The 22511-nt window shown below is 41.6% G+C and overlaps 1 protein-coding gene across 1 annotated transcript in view; it reads right to left on the bottom strand.

Annotated features, from left to right (window-relative positions):
- The window catches only part of NUS1 (NUS1 dehydrodolichyl diphosphate synthase subunit), a 33734-nt gene extending 15468 nt beyond the window's left edge, over positions 1 to 18266 (bottom strand). Inside the window, exon 1 of the mRNA XM_049899808.1 lies at positions 17818 to 18266. Within this exon, the coding sequence (XP_049755765.1) occupies positions 17818 to 18232 (415 nt within the window). The 5' untranslated portion in view covers positions 18233 to 18266. The remainder of the gene's footprint in view (positions 1 to 17817) is intronic.
- Positions 18267 to 22511: the final 4245 nt, after the last annotated feature.

Here is a 22511-nt window from a genome sequence, read left to right as displayed (position 1 = left end):
ATTTTTACACTCTTCTCCTTAAAACCCTCATTGTGTGTGTGTGTGTGCGTGTGTGTGTGTGTGTGTGTGTGTTTAATATAGTTAAGGATCTTATTTGTTTTGCTCACCAGGGCCCAGCATAGTGCCTGGCACAGAGCAGACACTCAACAAGTAAACGTCTGCTGAAAAAAGAAAACAGGTCAGGGATTGAGAAGTAGATATATAATTGGGAGCCATCCTCCTTAAGGTAAGAGCTGTACATACAAAGAAGGATGAAGTCTCCCAAAGGTAAGAGAGTTCATCTGAAGGGAAAACCAGAGAGCTGATAACGTGACCGCTTATAGAAGCCCACAATCATAAGGACTCTAAACTTGGAAATAGTGAGTAAACGTTTTTGTAACAGCCATATCCAGAGCAAGATTAAACAAAAAAATACATTTCTAATCAAATATTAACAAAATTTTAAATAAATGTGATTAATATCATTTTTGAGCAAGTAATGATGAAGATCAAAGACTATGTATGACCTTTAGTATGGACTACATCTCAACATGAAGAAAACAAAAATCCTCACAACTGAATCAGTAAGCAACATTATGATAAACCAAGAAGACTGAAGTTGTCAAGGATTTCATTTTACTTGGATCCACAGTCAACACCCACGGAAACAGCAGTCAGTAATCAAAAGATGCACTGCACTGGGCAAATCTGCTGCAAAAGACCTCCTTAAAGTGTTAAAAAGCAAAGATGTCACCTTGAAGACTAAAGCGCACCTGACCTGAGCCAAAATGTTTTCAGTCGTCTCATATGCATGTAAAAGCTGGACAATGAATAAGGAAGATCGAAGAATAATTAACACCTTTGAATTATGGTGGTGGTGAAGAACACTGAAAACACTGTGGACTACCAAAAGAACAAATCTGTCTTGGAAGAGGTACAGCCAAAATGCTCCTTAGAAGCAAGGATGGCAAGACTTTATCTAACATATTTTGGACAGGTTATCAGGAAGAACCAGTCCCTGGAGAAGGACACCATGCTTGGCAGAGGGTCAGCGAAAAACAGGAAGATGCTCAACAAGATGGACTGACACAACGGCTGCAGCAATGAGCTCAAGCATACCAATGATTGTGAGGATGGCGCAGTACTGGGCATTGTTTCGTTCTGTTGTACACAGGGTTGCTATGAGTGGGGTGCCTCCGGGCACTTATCGGTGGAGCTAGAGCAGGAGAGCTCTAGAGCAAGAGAGCTAAGTGCCTTCCAGGCCAAAGTTTACTGGCAGAGTTGGGTGCCTCCAGGCACTTATTGGTGGAGCTACAGAGCTTTGGAACACTTGCCCCAGCAGGGCAGATTCAGATATGAGGCCCCAAGGCCGAGATGCCAAGGAACCAGTAAGCAGAAGCTGAAGAGACAGGGAACACAGGAAGCCAAGCTGTCTCAGTCTCAAAAGGTATGGCTATGGCCTCTAGTGTTTCTAAGAGTGGAATCACCACTCAGATAGGTTCAGAGAATGGTGCACCTAAAGCTGAGGGAGTAGAGTTGCTGTTCCAGTGGGCCTGAAGGTGGAGCTGAAGCCCAGAGCTGAGGGGCCTCCACTCAGGATCTGGAGAGTGTGGCAAATACCTAGAACTTGGAGGGCAGGGCCATTGTGTGAATGGTCTCAGGAAACAGAGGATTATTTTCAAGCTTTGAGGGCTGATGTGATGTGTTCTACTAACTCGCTTGATGCTTATTATGCCTTCTTTCCCCCCAGTTTCTCCCATTTGTGATGGAAATGTCTAGCTTGTGCCTGCCTGTTCTGCCATTGTACTTTGGAAACAGATGGCTTGTATTCTAGATTTCACAGATGAGGAATTTTTGTGGATTTTGAACTTGGAGTTAATTTAAGAGTTTTGTTATGATGGTGTGAATGTGTTTTAAATGTGGCAAGGTCATGAACTTTTGAGGGCCAAAGGGTGGAGTGTCATGGATTGAATCGTGTCCCCTAAAACTATGTGTCAACTTGGTTAGGCCATGATTCCCAGTATTGTGTAGTTGTCCTCCATTTTGTGAGTGTAATTTTCCTGTGTGCTGTAAATCCTAATCTCTGCCTGTGGTTAATGAGGCAAGATTAGATTATATTAAAGAGGATTAGCGTGGGATTGTAACACTCTTACTAGTGTTTTGTTCTGTTGTACCCAGAGTTGCTATGAGCTGGAACAGACTTGACGGCACCTAACAACAAAAACAATTGCTAGTCTAAAGACTGTTATTCAGATAGCACCTGATTTTCTCCCACAGGAGTGTCATGGATTGAACTGTGTCCCCTCAAAATATGTGTCAACTTGGATAGGGCATGATTCCTAGTTTGGGGTGGCTGTCCTCCATTTTGTGATTGTAATTTTCCTGGGTTGTAAATCCCAATCTGAGGCAAGGTTAGATTATGTTAAGGAGGATTAGAGTAGGATTGTGACACCCTTAGTGAGGTCACATCCCTGATCCAATGTAAAGGGAGTTTCCCTGCAGTGTGGCCTGCACCACCTGTTGTCTTAACAAGAGATAAAACGAAAGGGATGGGAGCAGAGAGTGGGGGACCTCACAGCACCGAGAAAGAAGCACTGGGAGCAGAGTGCATCCTTAGGACCCAGGGTCCCTGCGCTGAGAAGCTCCTCGAACAGAGGAAGATTAATGACAAGGACCATCCTCCAAAGCCAACAGAGAAAGAAAGCTGACACCCTGAATTCAGACTTCTAGTCTAGTAGACTGTGAGAGAATAAACTTCTCTTTGTTAAAGCCGTCCCCTTGTGGTATTTGTATTAGAGCAGCACTAGATGACTAAGACAAGGAGGTAACATGAAAACCGATACAAAGTTATTTAAGCCAACTCCAAAAAAATTTCACTTATCACCTCAAAGTGCTAAATTCTCAGTACAAAGTATAATTAGTACTGCTTATCTACATCTAAGAGTGGTTTTTCATTAATTTACATCTAAATTGCATTATTCTTTTGCAGGATCTACATTTTTTCAAATGTTGCAAAATGTTAGGGAAATGAGGCCAACCAAGTATTCTGACCATCCATTTTGGATGACTTGAGCCCACTGATCTCTGTGTTTCAAGAAGCAAACTTTACATTAATACTCATAGCATGATAACACTGTAAGAATACAGGTACAGGGATAAATGCTATGGGGATATAGATATGTAGGATACAATCATTATCCTCCAATTACAAAATTCACATGTATGACACAAAAAGCATATACAACAAAACAGCATATAAATTTACAATATAGGCTTATAAATGCCCTAGTAGTGTAGTGGTTAAGAGCCTGGCTGCTAACCAAAAGGCTAAAGGTTCAAATCTACCAGCTGCTCCTTGGAAACGCCATAGGGCAGTTCTACTCTGTCCTATAGGGTCGCTATCTGTCGGAACCGACTCGATAGCACCTAACAACAACATGCAGGTAAAGGAAAAAAAAATCTAGACCACACTTTGATATATATCTAGATAAAAATTATGGAAATCATACGGATTTCAAAAGTTTCCTAATTTAAAAATAGAAGGCAAAATCTTCACAATACTCCTGCCAGGACATACAAGTTTTTAAACAAAATGGTAAATGAATCTATTTCCCATATGAACTAAGATATATCTATTTTAATAGTAAGCCACCAAGAATTCTTGCTTTTGTCTACTGGCATCACACCAATCCCTTCCTTTGATGCTCTTAAAAAAAAAAAAAACCTCCACCTCACTTCCCACCAACGTATTCAACTTTACCTTAGTCTCCAGATTAGAACAGGAAAGCTTTTCAAGAACTTGTTCTCTTCAAGGCAATGAGTGATATTCTTAGTCACTAAAATGGTGGCTAATTCTCAGTCTTTATACTTTCCTTCTCAACTTTTACAAAGCATTTACCATCCTGCTTCCTTCTCAATGTCCTGGCTTCTCTGAATGTCTTCTCCTGATTCAGCAACCAACCTGCTTCTTGAATAAGCCCCTTCTCACTTTCTACTGAGTCCTTTTCCTCCTTCCACCCCTAAATGGACATTATTCTTCAAAGTCCGCACTTCAGCCCTTTTTTTCTGTCCATGTGCTCCTCCTTCTCTGATTCTAGTCACTCACAAGACTGCAAAATTATTCAGGACCAGGAAAAGAGTAAGATGAGTGAGGCACTCAGCCCAGGTGCAAAGTTTAAGGGGGTGCCAAAAACTCGGTAATCAAGATAAGTAATAATTTAATGCACTGTCTTTAAAAAATTAAAATTAATGCAAAAAAATCCATGAAGAATAAAACTAACATTTTAATAAAGACAGGATCCCATATGTACACCTATATACACTGCAGCATTATTGGCAATAGCTGAAAAAGACGGAAACGACCTAACTGCCCATCAACGGAAAAATGAATAGTGGTATGTAGCTACCATGGAATACTAAGTAACTATAAAGAATAATGAGGAGTCCATGATGAATCTGGGGGACATTATTGTGAGTGAATAAGCCAATCACAAAAGGACAAATATTGTATGATCTTTTTTTTATAAAGTCAAGAATAGATATACACACAGAAAGCAACATTCTTTGATGGTTACCAAGGATGGGAGGGGAAAGCAGAGGGAGCCACTTTCTAGGCAGTAAACATTTGTTATTTTTGGTGATGGAAAAGGGAATACCCAGTACGGATGAAGTCTCCACAACTGGACCAAGGCAAATAGAGACATTAAGAAATATGCAAGAATAAGGGAAATTTCAGTAAATGCTATGAAATAGATAATTTTGCAACAATATTAATAACCAAAAATATGAGTAGGGTTACATAGGTATGTATGCATATATGTGTATAGGAAGCTACATGTGAGTAAGTACACGTGCATGTATAGGTGTATCTGTAGGCATATGTACATACCTGTTTATGTATGCTGCATACATACTCACATATGTAACAAAGCACACTGGGGGCACAGTTATGGAGACTTCCGAGACGTATCCAAATACCTCGTGGGATTGGTTTACTAATTCTCGTGGGATAACTCCAGTCAAATGGCATAACATAGTTCATAAAAATAATGTTCCACATCCTAGTTTGGTTAAGTAGCAAATGGGTCTTAAAAGCTTGCAAGTGGCCACCTGAGATACAACTGTTTTTCTCTACTCATCTGGAACAAAAGAGAATGAAGGAAACCAAAGACGCAAAGAAGAAACTGGTCCACAGGGCTAACAGCCCACACAAACCACGGCCTCTTCTAGCCTGAGACAAGAAGAACTAGATGGTGGCAGCTATCACTACTGGACCGTTCTGACCAGGGACACGATAGAAGGTCCTGGGTAGAATGGAAGAAAAATGTAGAATAAAATTCAAATTCCTAAAAAAGCCCAGATTTACTGGACCAATGGAGCCCCCGAGGCTATCACCCTAAGATACCCTTTGAACTTGTAACTGTAGCCACCTGTAGAGGTCACCTTTCAGACAAATAATAGATTGCTATATAACGTAAACAATATCATCCGAGTAATGTGTCCCCTTAAAACAATCAACTATATGAGACTAAATGGTCAACATTTACCCAAAAGCAACGGTGAGAAGGCAAGGAGGGGAAGGGAAGCTAGGTCAACAGAAACAGAACAAACAGAATGGAAATAATGAAAATGCCAACACATTGTGAATATTGTAACCAATGTCACCCAGCAATCTGTATAAAAATTGTTATAAACCTGATTTGCTATGTAAACTTTCACCTAAAACACCATTAAAATATTAAAAAACATAAAATAAACAATGGAAAAAATTTAATAAAGACTGGATCAGCATTTGGTTCCTAACATTTCCAATTCATTCAAACGTCTAACTCTACCTGTAAGTTCTGAAAGTAAACAAATCTAAAACTTGTCAGTTTATTTTATAAACTACCTCTAAAGACACTTATATTACATAAAGTTTTTTTTTTTTTTAAATAAATGGAGCAGTACTATAGTAGCTATGTGCACTTAGGGTCAAAGCCTGGAGGAGTAGACAAATTGAGAACAGTAAATGTATGAGGGTTTAACTGCTGTAAAGCTGTTTATATAATTTTCTTAAAAAAAAAACACAGCCCTTCTTCTTGATGTCCTATTCCTGGATGTCCACCACTACCTGCCCAGTCACCCAGGTATCTTTTCTACTGTCTAACATTATTACCCCACCCCAACACTCTATTATACTCTTCAAGAGCACTGTTTTCAGCACCCATATTCCTCTTGCCCATTGCCCCACTGTTTCAACCCATTGTCCTCTTCCCTATAATATTACAACCACCTTCTAACGGGTCTTTCTGCCCCTTCTAATAAGTATCACCCCCATATGACGACCAAATTAATCTTCTTTGGGTGCATCTTTAATCCTGGCATGTCTCAACTTTAACTTCAATGATACCCAAATGCCTAGTGCATTAAGAACAAACTGGTCAGCTCAGCATTAACATTCCAGCCTATGCTGCTATACTTAGCGGGTAGAAATACTTCATATTTATGAAATAAATGCATCTATATCTCTCTATAGTACTCTATCCCCAGCAGATTAGAACTGGCTGGTGTTTCCCAACCTGAATCCTTTGTTATGTTACCTTCTCCACTCAAAACCTCTCCATCCTGTCCCTGGCCCCCACACCTGTAAAATTCTCCTAATTCTTCAAGATTCAGAGGCTTCTCCCAACTCCTCAGCCAGATGCACCCCATTCCTCCTCTGAATCACTCCCCTTCACACACACACACACTTTGTTCAAACCCCTTAATAAATGAATATTCTGCTTATCATAGCTACAGCTTAGCCCCCTACTAAGCTGTAGTCTGGAGCCCTGGTGGCACAGTGGTTAAGAGCTCGGCTGGTAGCCAGAGGTTGGCAGTTCGAATCCACCAGGTGTTCCTTGGAAACCCTACGGGGCAGTTCTATCCTGTCCTATAGGTTCACTATGAGTTGGAATCGACTCAACGGCAACAGGTAAACTGTAGTCTTATTTGTGAATTTGTGTCTTACTCATCTCTTATCCCCTAAGATATTTTCCACATGACAGTTCGATGTTTATCTAATAATCTGAATTACCAGCCCACAAAGTGCCACCTAACAACAACAAAACCTAAAGGGACATGACGCTGAACAGAGTTTTTTTTTTTTTTTAAGTTTCCAAAAATCTCTTAAAATAAAAGCATACATTTCCTTACTGCATACCGGCAGAAATTCTGTTAAAAGGAAGACCATTACAGAGGCACAGTTACAAAGTATCTTTTATAAAGACAACTTTCATAAAGTTATTTTAAACACAACCTTTGTCTTGGCTGATTCAGATGAAGAGAAGTGAATATCATGGATTGAATTGCACACCCCCAAAATATCTGTCAACTTGGCTAGGTCATGATTCCCTTGTACGACTGTATGATTGTCTACCATTTTATCTTCTGATGTGATTTTCATGTGTTGTAAATCCTATCACTATGATATACAATGGATTAGCTGCAGTTATATCGATGAGGTCTACAAGATTAGGTAGTGTCTTAAGCCAATCTCTTTTGAGATACAAAAGAGAGAAGCGAGCAGAGAAACATGGGGACCTCACACGACCAAGAAAGCAGTGCCAGGAGCAGAGTGGGTCCTCTGGATCTGAGGTTCCTGCGCTGAAATGCTCCCAGACCAACGGAAGCCCGATGCATCACAAAGACCTTCCTCTCCAGAGCTGACAGAGACAAAGCCTTCCCCTGGAGCCCACACCCTGAATTTGGACTTCTGGCCTACTGGACTGTCAGAGAATAAGCTTCTCTTTGTTAAAGCCATCCACTTGTGGTATTTCTGTTACAGCAGCACTAGATGACTAAGGCAATCAAGTCGAGAAGACAGATTATATGCAAAATGACTCCTGATACCTCACAGCTTGACTCCCATCCAGAAATCTGATCATCCTCTATACCCATAAGCAATATTATCAGCTTGCACGTTCCTTCAGGATTTGAAGTCTACACACACACACACTTCACCTTTGTCTTTGTCTTTGACTGAGAAAAGCAACTCCTCTAGTAATCGCATGGTATATTTGGGAACTCTTTTTCTCATAATTCATCCTGTTTGACTTCATACTCTAACCTAAAGCCAAAATGATGGAATAACTTAAAGAAACTATCACAAAAAAAATCATTTTACATAAGAAGTTGAGAATACAATCATTCAGAAATAACTGATCTTCTAAGGAGAAAATATCTGCAAATACTTAAAATATTTTTGAGAAAACTATTTTATTCTGTTGCTTTAGAGAAGACGAAATAGACCCAGAAAGGGCAAGCAATTGTTCTTGGTCAAGAGTCTAAGACTTTGGCCAGAAATCTAGGTCTCCTGACTTCTAATTATTTAATCCTGTAATTATTTCTAAGGGCCCTGGTGGCATACAGGTTAAAGGGCTCGGCTACTAACGAAAAGGTTGGTAGTTTGAATCCACTATCCACTCCGAGGGAAAAAGATGTGGCAGTCCGCTTCCATAAGGATTTATCACCTAGGAAATCCTATGGGGCAGTTCTACTCTGTCCTAAAGTGTTGCTGAGATGGAACTGACTCGATGGCAGTGGGTTTGGTTTGGTTTTGGGTAACAATTTCTAACTCCGAAAAATGAACTAGGCTAAACCTGCTTTACTATTAGATTTGGAAATCTCTTCAAAAAATGTTGAATGCTATCAAATAACACTGATCTTTTTAAAAATGAGTTCTTTTGAAAATGAAATTTATAAAAAACTAGGACTAGAATTATTTTTTAGAGGCTTTTAAAAAGAAGGTTTCACAGGGCTAACAGAGATAATTCTTTAAGAACAACTTGGGAATATCCAATAAGTTTTTGCAATAATAATGTTTTTTAATTTTACATTAATTTTTATTGCTCTCCAGCTACATCTCATATACTTTTATACGTAAACTATATGGAAATAAAGATAAGTGCAAGAGTCATTTCCAAAGTGTGGGAAGACAAGAAAATCCATAATTTCCATGAAAGAATAAAATATTATGCTAAGAAAGCTGAATCTCAGAAAGAATACAATGTTTTTGGTATATCTTGATAAATATTAGCTATTCACTTTGGCGGCCAAATGTACTTTTTACATTCCATACTAGAAATATCTGTTTTATAGTACTAAAAACTATTTAAGGTTTTCCAAGTTTAGGCAATAAGGGAATATCCCTAACCTTACCACCATAATACAACTATTTCCTCTTTTTAATATTTCCTAGTCTTTGCCCGCATGCACATGCAATCCTGATGCATATGATTATGCATTTTTGTATCCTGCTTTTTTCAGTGTATAACGTGCTTCCTTCCTTGGTGCTAGTCTTGTTATTGTTTTAAAAATTGCATTATTTAACAAAAAAAGAACCTGCTCATTATGCTCAGCTCTTAAAATATAAAAATCAATGTCTCAGCTGAGATTATTTCTATTACTAGGTATTACTCTACTGCACATTCTCTCAGCATTTAGGTTTCTCACCATACTCAAGGAAAAGAAAACTGCCAGTAAAATTGGTGAATATAAAAAATAAGTGGGAAGAGGGGCACTGCATGAGGCCAGAGATGTAGGGAAGAGGTCATACATGAAGGGGTCTGTGGGTCTTGGTAATGAGCTTAGAAAGCATTTCAAGTACAATGGGAAGCCGCTGAGGGCTTTATTCAGAGTTTGACTGATGTTACCAAAAAAAAAATCACTTTGCTGATAGGTGGAGAACAGATTATACAGGGGCCAGAATGGAAACAAAGGCCAATCAGGAGGTGACTGTAGCAATCCTGGTAAAAGGTGATGGCGTCTCAAACTAGAGCAGTGGCAATGAAGAATAAAACAAGGGGCAGATTTGGAATATATTCTAAAAGTCAGGTTGAGGAGAACTGCTCAAAGTTTACAGGTGGAATATAAGAGAAAACTCACAGACAACAATAAATCTCTAGCTTAAGCAACTAAATGGAAGGTAGTAATAGTTTCTGAGATGAGGAAAATCTTGAAAGGGGCAGGTTTGGGGGAAAAATCAAGAGTACTATTTTGGACACATTAGCAATTTGTGATGCCTAATTAAAAAAAAAACCCACGTGTCTGTCAGTTTGTCACACTGTGGGGGCTTGCATGTTGCTGTGATGCTGGAAGCTATGCCATCGGTATTCAGATACCAGCAGGGTCACCCATGGAGGACAGGTTTCAGCTGAGCTTCCAGACTAAGTCAGACTAGGAAGAAGGACCCGGCAGTCTACTTCTGAGAAGCATTCGCCAGTGAAAACATTATGAATAGCAGCAGAACACTGTCTGATACGGCACTGCATTCATTGCCAGAAAGAACATTTCAAGATCTGTCCTGAAGTACAACGCTGTCAGTGATAGGATAATATCCACTGCCCACAAGGAAGACAAGTTAATATGACGATTATTCAAATTTACACACCAACCACTAAGGCCAAAGGTGAAGAAACTGAAGATTTTTACCAACTTCTGCAGGCTGAAACTGACCAAATGTGCAATCAGGATGCATCGATAATTAGTGGTGATTGGAATGTGAAAGCTGGAAATGAAGAAGAATCGATAGTTGGAAAATATGGCCTTGGTGATAGAAATGATGCCGGAGATTGCATGATAGAATTTTGCAAGACCAATGACTTCTTTGCAAATACCTTTTTCCACCAACATAAACAGCAACTATACACACGGACCTTGCCAGATGGAATACCCAGGAATCAAATTGACTATATCTGTGGAAAGAAACAATGGAAAAGCTCAATATCATCAGTCAGGACAAGGCCAGGGGCCAACTGTGGAACAGACCATCAACTGCTCATATGCAAGTTCAAGTTGAAACTGAAGAAAATTAGAACAAGTCCACAAGAGGCAAAGTTCGATCTTAAGTATATCCCACCTGAATTTAGAGACCATCTCAAGGATAGATTTGACCCGTTGAACACTCATGACCGAAGACCAATGAGTTGTGGAATGACATCAAGGACATCATATATGAAGAAGGCAAGAGGTCATTAAAAAGACAGGAAGGAAAGAAAAGATCAAAATGGATGTCAGAAGAGACTCTGAAACCTGCTCTTGAACATCGAGCAGCTAAAGCAAAAGAAAGAAATGATGAAGTTAAAGAACTGAACAGAAAATTTTAAAGGGAGGCTCAAGAAGACAAAGTAAAGTATTATAACAACATGTGCAAAGAGCTGGAAATGGAAAACTGAAAGGGAAGAACATGCTCAGCATTTCTCAAGCCGAAAGAACTGAGGAAAAAGTTCACACCTCGAGTTGCAGCAGTGAAGGATTCTATGGGGAAAATACTAGATGACACAGGAAGCATCAAAAGAAGATGGAAGGAATGCACAGTCACTATACCAAAAAGAATTGGTCAACATTCCACCATTTCAAGAGGTGGCATATTATCAGGAACCCGAGGTACTGAAGGGAGAAGTCCAAGTTGCACTGAAGGCATTGGCAAAAAACAAGGCTTCAGGAATTGACGGAATATCAATTGAGATGTTTCAACAAACAGATGCAGCGCTGGAAATGCTCACTTGTCTATGCCAAGATATGTGGAAGACGGCTACCTGGCAAACCAAGTGGAAAAGATCCATATTTATGCCTATTCCCAAAAAAGGTGATCCCATGGAATGTGAAAATTACTGAACAATATCATTAATATCACACATAAGCAAAATTTTGCTGACAATCATTCAAAAGCAGCTGCAGCAGTATATCGACAGGGAACTGCCAGAAATTCAGGCCAGATTCAGAAGAGGACGTGGAACCAGGGATATCATTGCTGATGTCAGATGGATCCTGGCTGAAAGCACAGAATACCAGAAGGATGTTTACCTGTGTTTTACTGACTATGCAAAAGCATTCGACTGTGTGGATCATAACAAATTATGGATAACATTGCAAAGAATGGGAATTCCAGAACACTTAATTGTGCTCATGAGGAATCTTTACATAGATCAAGAGACAGCTGTTCAGCAGAACAGCTTAATGTCAGGAAAGGTGTACATCAGGGTTGTATCCTTTCATCATACCTATCCAATCTGCAAGTAATCCAAGATGCTGGACTATATGAAGAAGAACGGGGCATCAGGATTGGAGGAAGACTCATTAACAACCTGCATTATGCAGATGTCACAACCTTGCTTGCTGAAGGTAAAAGGGGACTTAAAGCACTTACTGATGAAGATCAAAGGCCAGTCTTCAGTATGGATTACACCTCAACATAAAGCAAAAACCCTCACAACCAGGCCAACAAGCAACATAATGATAAACGGAGAAAAGACTAAAGTTGTCAAGGGTTTCATTTTACTTGGATCCACAGTCAACATCCATGGAAGCAGCAGTCAAGTATCAAAAGACGCATTGCATTGGGCAAATCTGGTGCAGAAGACTTCCTTAAAGTATTAAAAAGTAAAGATGTCACCTTGAAGACTAAGGTGCACCTGGCCAAGCCAGGGTGTTTTCATCGCCTCATATGCATGTGAAAGCTGGACAATGAATAAGGAAGACTGAAAAATAATTAATGCCTTTGAATTATGGTGTTGGCAAGGAATATCAAATATATCACGGACTGCCAAAAGAGTGAAGAAATGTGTCTTGGAAGAAGTACAGCCAGAATGCTCCTTAGAAGTAAGGATGGCAAGACTTTGTCTCACATACTTTGGACATGCTATAAGAAGGGAAAATCCCTGGAGAAGGACATCATGCTTGGTAAAGTAGAGGGTCAATGAAAAAGAAGATGCTCTTCAACAAGATGGACTGACACAGCGGCTGCAACAACAGGCTCAAGCATAGCAGTGACTGAGAGGATGGCACACGACCGCGCAGTGTTTCCTCTATTGTACACACAGGGTCACTACGATTCAGAACCGACTTGACAGCACCTATCAGAAACAACAATAAAATAAAAGTGGAGGTCTTAGGAAGTTGGATACAAGAGTCTGGAATTATGAGAGAGATGAGAACTGGAGATACAAACCTGGGTGTCGGCACACAGGATGATATTTAAAGCAATGGGATTGGGTGTATCAACTGGGACCAGAGTACACAAATTACTGCTATTGGAATATGACACCCATTCGTTTATGGATGCTCTCTGGCTACAAGGGCAGGGTTGAATAGTTGTGACAAAGACCACATGGCCCACTAAGCCTAAAAGATTCACTATCTAGCCCTTTAAGAAAATCTGCTCACCCCTAATTTGGGACATAGAGTGAACACAGAAAGATAAGAGCCTACATATGGCACAAAATTTTATTCAACATTTAGAAGTGGAGGCAGACATAAGGTTCAGATGGAACAAGAAGGGAGACAGGAAGAAATCCAAGCATATATGGTGTCATGCAAGCCAGGTTCAGAAAATATTCCAAAGAGAGTGGTCAGATAAGTACGCCCTATCCTCCTACTGGAGCCCTGGTGGCGAAGTTGTTAAGAGCTCGGCTGCTAACCAAAAGGTCGGCAGTCTGAATCTACCTGCCGCTCCTTGGAAACCCTATTGGGCAATTCTACTCTGTCCTATAGGATCGCTATGAGTTGGAACTGACTAGATGGAAACGGGTTTGATTATCCCCTTCTTAATGACAGCATCAATGGTTCAGTGTTAGAATTCTAGCTTTCCACGCAGGAGAGCGGGATTCAATTCCTGGTGGATATACCTCATGCACAGCTACCCAACCATCAGTGAAGGCCTGCACGCTGCTACAATGCTAAATCGGTTTCAGAACTTCCAGACGAAGACAGAATAAGGACAAAGGCCTGACAATCTACTTCCAAAAATCAGCCAATGAAAACCTTATGGATCATAAGAGTCAGGTCTGCAACACATCACAGGGATGATAGCACAGGGCTGGACAGTGTTTCCGTTGTGCATGGGGTCACAATGAGATGGGGGCCAACTCAACAGCAGCTAACAACAACCACAATCCCCCTATTAGATTATACACTGTATTCAGGTACTTTATTGGAGTCTTTTAAAACCTCTACTATATCAGTTAAAACGTCATTTTGTAATTACCTACAGATTTTGATACTGAGTCTACTCTTTCATGTACACATGACTGGGTAATAAATCCAACACATACTTACTTTTCAAATTAAGGTAATCAAGTAATGAAGGAGCTTCATTAGACAAGTATTCAGTCAGCAGATCTTATTTGTATCCTTTAAACACTGCGTCTTTAAAAATTTATGTGAAATGTATAATCAATTCAACAAAATGAGACTTTTAAAGTACGAACATATTTAACATAAACCAAACCAAACCCAATGTCATCAAGTCAATTCCAATATTTTCTTTCAAATCTGAAATCAGAAGCTTTCCTTCCCAGGGAAGGGAGAAAACTGAGATAAAAATAAAACAATATTTCCTGATTATAAGGTACCTCACCAGATACAGAATTAAAGTAATACTTATTTATAAATATGAATGCTCAGCTTTCAAAATGACCTTTTTTCTTTTTAAACTAAATACCTAAGTAAGTTAATTAACGATTAAAACTTGTTGCCATCAAGTTGATTTCGCTAGGCTGCTAACCAAAAGGTCAGCAGTTTGAATCCATCAGCCAGTCGTTCCCTGGAAACTCCATGGGGCAGTTCTGCTCTGTGCTATAGAGTAGCTATGAGTCGGAAGCAACCTGAAGGCAACGGATATGGTATGGGTATTCTTCCCTGTTTTATTTTTCCTTGTTAAACCTATGATCTAAGATACTACACATTTTACTCATTAGTAGAGGGATTTTTGTCTGTTTTGTTCACTGCCGAACCCCATGCCTGGCACTTAATAAGCACCCAATTTTCACCTACTGAATGAATCAATCAATCAAAAAAACAAGAATGAGCAAATTGAGGGATTATTATTTTAGGCAATTAAATTATCCCTATCTCTTAAATATATTAAAGCACGTTACCTTTACAGGAGAACACAAAGTGCCCTTAGTCCGTTCACTGAAAATGCCCCTTAAAACTCCTTTAAGTTATCAGTCAATACTTGGTTTAGCCTAACTTCTTTCTTTTCATTATCATTTATCTTTTATGAACGACACAGAATACTCCTGAATCACGTGAGCAATTCAGTAACAGGAATTGTCAGAACAAGGAAGTGTGGCAATATTATAATCTGTGACCACTACGCAAGTCAAACAATTTAGCTACACATTTCACCTTCCCTACTGGGTGTACTTGCTTTAAAACACTTACCTAGTTAAACGACCTCACAGCCAACTCACTAGAATGCTGAATGGCTTTAACTAGTTTCTATTTCTGCTTCACCTCTTCCCCACACAATATTTTTGTTGCACTGGTTTAGGTAAAGATCGTGTGTTACCTCCTGACAGTCTTGTGATTTCTACTGGTCTGCTGAGTTCTTCAGCAAGTTCCATAAAATGTCAAAATACTGAATATTTTCAACTTTACCCTACAGTGCGAATCATCATTTGATAATGACAGGCTACTGAGTCACCATATTCTTTGCTGGCTGCAGGGAAGGAAACAGGGCAGATGGAGATTACCCTGTAAGACTTACTGTCTGACCTAGATCTCCCTTTTTTGACAAAACTCCACACTTAAACCTACCTATAAGATACAGATTTAAAAGTAAAAATCAAGTTGTAGCTTCTCTGAAGCATAATAGTAATTTATCGAACAGAGAATAAAACACTTTCTTTCCTTCATAGCAATACTCCAGAATCATTTTAGCACCATACCTGTAAGGAAAACCCATTGCATTGAAACCCTAACCTGACATTTAGAGCCTTCCTCAATCTTATCTCCTACTCATTCTTCAATGTCTTGCCTAAATCTCATCTCCTCTGAAAGAACTTCTCAAGTTCCATGCAGAATTTCTCTCCCCCATTCTCACAGCACTTTTTCTCAACACTTTTTATTAAACATGTCACCTATCTATGTGTCTACCCACCACCACCCAGTGCAATCTATGTGTCTACCTCCCCACAAGTCTGAGAATCCCTGGAATTAAATGCAAGATTGCTAGGAATGTGCCCAGCACAGTGTTTTAGACCTGTAATCACTCAAAACCAAACCCATTGCCATTGAGTCAATGCCGACTTACAGCGTCCATATAGGACAGAGTAGAAGTGCCCCGTATTTTCCAAGGCTGTTATCAAACAGAAACTGACTGCCACATCCTTCTTACACAGAGCAGATGGTGGGTCCAATCCACCGACCTTCTGTTAGCAGCCAAGTGCTTAACCACCGAGCCACTAGGGCTCCTTTAAACTCTCAGTAGGTGTTGTATTTTTGTACTTACAATTTTCCTATGATGAAATTCATTCCCTCAATCAAAACTTACCGGAGGGTAAGGCAGTACACAATACTGGGGAAGCAAGCACAACTTGGCCAAAGCAAAGTCATGGAAACTTTTCAGACAGATTCAGACTCCCACAGGGCTGAGGGCTGGTGACCATGGTCTCTTCAGACATCTAGCTCAACTGGCATAACATAGTTTGTAAGGAAAATGTTCTACCTCCTACTTTGGTGAGTATTGTTTCGACTCTTAAAAGCTTGCGAATGGTCATCTAAGATACATCTACTGGTCCCACTTCTACTGGAGCAAGGGGAAATAAAGAAAGCCAAAGACACAAGCCAAAGATTTGCCCAAAGGACTAATGGACCACAACCACCACAGCCTCCACCAGACTAAGTCCAGCACAACTAGATGGTGCCCAGCTACCACCATTGACTGCTCTGACAGAGATCACAACACAGGGTCTGGGACAGAGCTGGAGGAAAATGTAGAACAAAATTCAAACACACAAAAAAAGACCAGACTTACTAGCCTGACAGAGGCTGGAGAAACCCTAAGGGTATGGCCCCTGGACACCCCTTTAACTCAGTATTGAGTTCATTCCTGAGGTTCACCCTTCAGCCAAAGATTAAACAGAACCATAAAACAAACAATAATATACACAGCTCAACCATGAATACAAGACTAATTGGGCACACCAGCCCAGGGGCAAGGATGAGAAGGCAGAAGGCGGAAGGAAAACTGGATGAATGGAAATGGGGAACCCAAGGTCGAGAAGGGGAGAGTGTTGACAGTTGCAGGGTTGACAACCAATGTCACAAAACAGTATGTAGAGTTTAATGAGAAACTAACTTGCTCTGTAAATCTTCACCTAAAGCACAATAAACAAACAAAAAAACTTATGGGAGAACAATTATTGTGTCAAGTACTGGTGTGGCCACTGAGGACCAAGGATCACACCATTCCACGTATCGAAAGACAGGAGACCTTTTTCCTTTCAGCCTATTCTGTCACATACTTTCTGTAAACTCAGTTCAAATACCATCTGGCCCAAGACTTCCTGGCCCCCACTGCTCCCACTTGCAGTGCCTATCCCTAGCCTTTGCTTAAACCCTCCAATTTAAAACAAAAACTGTGCCTTGAACCTCTCAGAAGAAACACTGTAGTGTAAAGGAAAAGGCAGAGACTGTGAAAAGACAGAGATCCTCTCATTGACTGCTACGTTTGTGACCTTGACAAATCAGTACATGTTTTCGAGCCTCAGCACCCTCACTTCTGAAACAAAGGTATACAAATAATTACTATCACGCTTACTGGGACATAATAAAGAATAAAAAATATTTTTTTTTGATGTAAAGAAAGCAAATGAAGCGACTCCAAAGACTTAGTAGGTGTTCAATAAAGCTTAGCTTCCTTCCTCGAAAATGCTAGCACAGTGATTTATACGTAAGGGCCACGGGACTCGGAACTGGCGGAGCCGGGAAGGCGGCTGTACGCGGCGTGACCCAAGCACATCTGCCGGATGTGCAGTCGCCGCAGTCGGCGATGACCCAGTCCCTCCTGCACCCCGCCCCACAGAGCCTCACCTTGGTGGTCGTAGACGCTAATGTAGGAGATGCCCACGGCCATACACCACACCACCAGGCTTGCGATATCCGAGAAGCTGGGCTCCTGCTCCTCCTCGGTGATCACCAGGCCCATGTGCACCGGCAGCTTCTCCAGGGAACGGCCGTCCGCGCGCCAGCGCAACCGGGGATGGGCGGCGGCCGGGCCCGGTCCCCTGCGCGGGTGCCGGTGGTGCCGGTGATTCCTGCCGGCAGCCGGGGGCTTGCGGAGCGTGAAGCCGAGCGGCGCTAGGACCGCGGCGGAGGCGGCACGGCAACAACGCCGCCAGATCCAGTTCCAGGTGCCGAACCGAACGCGGAGCCAGGAGGTGAGCGTGCGGTGCAGACAGAGGAGCGCGTGCAGCACCCGCCACACCAGCTCGTACAGCCCCGTCATACTCTCAAGACGCCCGGCCGCCCTCCCCTCCCTCCCTCCCTCACCCGCGGAGCGACGGCTTCTTATCCGCCCCTGCGGCTGGCGCGGGCCATCGCTCCGGATTTCCCTGCCCTCCGCGCCCGAACCCCTTTCAACTGCCAACACCTCACCTCGCCCCCGCCGCCATCTTCCTCCTCCCCTGGCAGCCCCACCCCCACTAGCACATGGATGTTTCTGATTGGCCGACGCGGAGCTCTGACGAGGCTTCTGGGTCGGAGGATGGAGGATGGAGGATGTAGCCTTGTCCGGTGTGGCGAGGGAGAGATTTCGCCAGCGAGCGGGGCGGGCCTGGGATCGAGGGCGCCCCCTAGCCGTGCGGAGGATGAGGAATGGGCGCGACGTGCTCTTGAGAGCCAGACGTCAAGCTAAAGCATACGTCATCTTGATTGCAGTGTGCGATTCCAGGGACCTGGCGTCCCTTGGCGTCTAATACTATTTCTCACCTTAGAAGGCCCTGCCAGAAAGTTTCCAAGGAATACAAATGGCCAGATGGACTGAAAATGACAAATGCCAGAAAACAGCTACCAATAAGTTTCGACACTGAGGATCAAACAGGGTCCCCCAAAGGAAAAGTGTTCATAGGCGTGCCCCTCGTGAGGTCCCGAGATAGTGCTTTGGTCACATCTCCTAAAAAAAAAAAAAAAAATCTCCTAGTTAAGGCTAATTCTTCCTACAGTGGAAGTGGGGATCTTTAGTAATTTTCCCGCAGCACAGTTCTGCCATATCATTCCCTCTAAACTGAATCCTTACTTGGTTGTCCCTTGCTTAGTGCAGGTAGTCCCCTACTTAAGACGGGTTATGGTAACTGTCTGTACTCCTATGACTCTGTCTTGAGTCAGTTCTGACACAAATTGAATTCCTCATTTTTTTTCATTATTATTGTCTTTTATTATCAATATCTTTATTAATCCAGTCTTTGTCTTTGGGCATTGGAAACATTACATATAAACAGCTGCTAGTGAATACCTGAGAATGATAACATCAGCAAATTACGCATTTCAACATTGTATGTATACATATTCTGATGGTCATAAGTGTGGTTGGTCGTAAGCAGCAACAGATCCTAAATTGAGGAATATGGGTTGTACATATAAGAGACACTGCCTTGCAGTCCAGTCACTTTGCTCTTTTATTAATTGATTCAGCAAGTAATTATTGAGTGTTGTTGTTGTTGTTAGGTGCCGTCGAGTCGGTTCCGACTCATAGCGACCCTATGCACTACAGAACGAAACACTGCCCGGTCCTGCGCCATGGTTACAGTCGTTGTTATGCTTGAGCTCATTGTTGCAGCCACTGTGTCAATCCACCTCGTTGAGGATCTTCCTCTTTTCCGATGACCCTGTACTCTGCCGAGCATGATGTCCTCTCCAGGGACTCATCCCTCCTGACAACATGTCCAAAGTATGTAAGATGTAGTCTCGCCATCCTTGCTTCTAAGGAACATTCTGGCTGCACTTCTTCCAAGACAGATTTGTTCATTCTTTTGGCAGCCCGTGGTATATTCAATATTCTTCACCAACACCACAATTCAAAGATGTCAATTCTTCTTCAGTCTTCCTTATTCATTGTCCAGCTTTCACATGCATATGATGCGATTGAAAATACCATGGCTTGGGTCAGGTGTACCTTAGTCTTCAGGGTGACATCTTTGCTCTTCAACACTTTGAAGAGGTCCTTTGCAGCAGATTTACCCAATGCAATGCATCTTTTGATCTCTTCATTGCTGCTTCAATGGCTGTTGATTGTGGATCCAAGTCAAACGAAATCCTTGACAACTTCAATCTTTTATCCATTTATCATGATGTTGCTCATTGTTCCAGTTGTGAGGATTTTTGTTTTCTTTATATTGAGGTGCAATCCATACTGAAGGCTGTGGCCTTTGATCTTCATTAGTAAGTGCTTCAAGTCCTCTTCACTTTCAGCAAGCAAGGTTGTGTCATCTGCATAACACAGGTTGTTAATGAGTCTTCATTCCTGATGCCTGTGATAGAAACAATGCTGCTGGAGATCGATCGAATGATAGAATTTTGCAAGACGTGCAACGACTTCTTCATTGCAAATACCTTCTTTCACCAACATAAACGACGACTATACACATGGACCTCGCCAGATGGAGCACACAGAAATCAAATTGACTACATCTGTGGAAAGAGGTGATGAAAAAGCTCAATACCATCAGTCAGAACAAGGCCAGGGGCTGACTGTGGAACAGACCATCAATTGCTCATATGCAAGTTCAAGCTGAAACTGAAGAAAATCAGAACAAGTCCACCAGAGCCAAAATATGACCTTGAGTATATCCCACCTGAATTCAGAGACCATCTGAAGAATAGATTTGACGCATTGAACACTAGTGACCGAAGACTGGACAAGTTGTGGAAGGACATCGTACATGAAGAAAGCAAGAAGTCACTGAAAAGACAGGAAAGAAAGAAAAGATCAAGATGGATGTCAGAGGAGACTCTGAAACTTGCTCTTGAGCATCAAGCAGCTAAAGCAAAAGGAAAAATTGATGAAGTAAAAGAACTGAACGGAAGATTTCAAAGGGCAGCTCAAGAAGACAAAGTAAAGTATTATAATGACATGTGCAAAGAGCTGGAGATGGAAAACCAAAAGGGAAGAACACGCTCGGCATTTCTCAAGCTGAAAGAACTAAAGAAAAAATTCAAGCCTCGAGTTGCAATAGTGAAGGATGCTATGGGGAAAATATTAGACAACACAGGAAGCATCAAAAGAATTTTTGAGTACCAGCCATGAATTAGCTTTATAGTGGTGAGGAAAATAGACATGGAGCCTGTCATGGGTTGAATTATGTCCCCCCCAAAAATGTGTATATTAACTTGGTTGGGCCATCCCAGTATTCCGTGGCTGTCCTCCATTTGGAAACCCTGGTGGCGTAGTGGTTAAGTGCTATGGCTGCTAACCAAAGGGTCGGCAGTTTGAATCTGCCAGGTACTCCTTGGAAACTCTATGGAGCAGTTCTGCTCTGTCCTATAGGGTCACTATAAGTCGGAATCAACTCAGTGGCACTGGGTTTGGATTTTTTTTGGTTTTGTCCTCCATTTTGTGATTGTAATTTTATGTTAAAGAGGATTAGGGTGGGATTGTAACACCCTTACCAGGTCACATCCCTGATCCAATGTACAGAGAGTTTCCCTGTTATGTGGCCTGCACCACTTTTTATCTCTCAAGAGGTAAAAGGAAAGGGAAGCTAGCAGAGAGTTGGGAACCTCATACCACCAAGAAAGCAGTACTTGGAGCAGAGCATGTTCTTTGTACCTGAGGTTCCTGCGCTGAGATGTTCCCAGACCAAGAGAAGACTGATGACAAGGACCTTTCTCCAGAGCTGTCAGAGAAGAAAAGGCCTTCCCCTGGAGCTGCCGCCCTGAATTCAGACTTCTAGCCTACTGGACTGTGAGAGAATAAGCTTTTTGTTAAAGTCATCCACTTGTGGTGTTTCTGTTACAGCAGCACTAGGTTACTAAAATAGCGCCTGACCTCCAGAACCTCCACCCTTTGATATAAATTGCCCATCCAGCCTTATCATGCCATTCACACACCCTAATATTCCAGCCAACATAGATCAGAAAGTGGCCTTCCAAGCCAGTTCTGTACTTACCTGCAGCATTTCTGTAACATTTTTGCCACTTTTGCTCAGGCTGTTCACTCCTGCTGCATTCCTATTTCTCATCTAGGTATTGCCCAACCCCCAACACATTCCTATATGCCACTCCTCCATCAAACTTCTCTTGATTTTCTAGTCTGAAGTAACTTCTCCCTCCTTGTAAATCTCATGGGTGCTTGTAAATTTCACAGCTGTATTACACAACTTCTCATTTTTCATTATACATAATAAAACAATTTAATTTTTGTAATTAAAAAAACTAGGCAGCTGGGTAGGGCAAATTGCTAAGCTGTCAACTGCAAGGTGAAAGAATGAAGATTCAGAGACAATGAAATGTACATCAGAAGACAGGCCTGGCAGTCTGCTTCTGAAAGGTTACAACCTTGAAACCCTTCTGGAACAGTGTTGCTCTGACACACATGGGGTCACCATAAGTCCAAGCCAACACAGCGGCAGCTAATAACAACAATAAAAAAAAAAAAAAAGAAAGAAATTGCATACCATAGCGTTTTCAATGGCTATGATCTTTCAGAAGTAGATTGCCAGGCCTTTCTTCTGAGGTGCTTCTGGGTGGATTCAAGCCACCAACCTTTCTTTTAGTGGCCGAGCACTTAA

This window comes from Elephas maximus, chromosome 1 (genome assembly GCF_024166365.1).
Source record: "Elephas maximus indicus isolate mEleMax1 chromosome 1, mEleMax1 primary haplotype, whole genome shotgun sequence".
Classification (NCBI taxonomy): domain Eukaryota; kingdom Metazoa; phylum Chordata; class Mammalia; order Proboscidea; family Elephantidae; genus Elephas; species Elephas maximus.
Note: the sequence above shows the minus strand (reverse complement) of the source record. Positions and strands in the feature narration are given on the sequence as shown.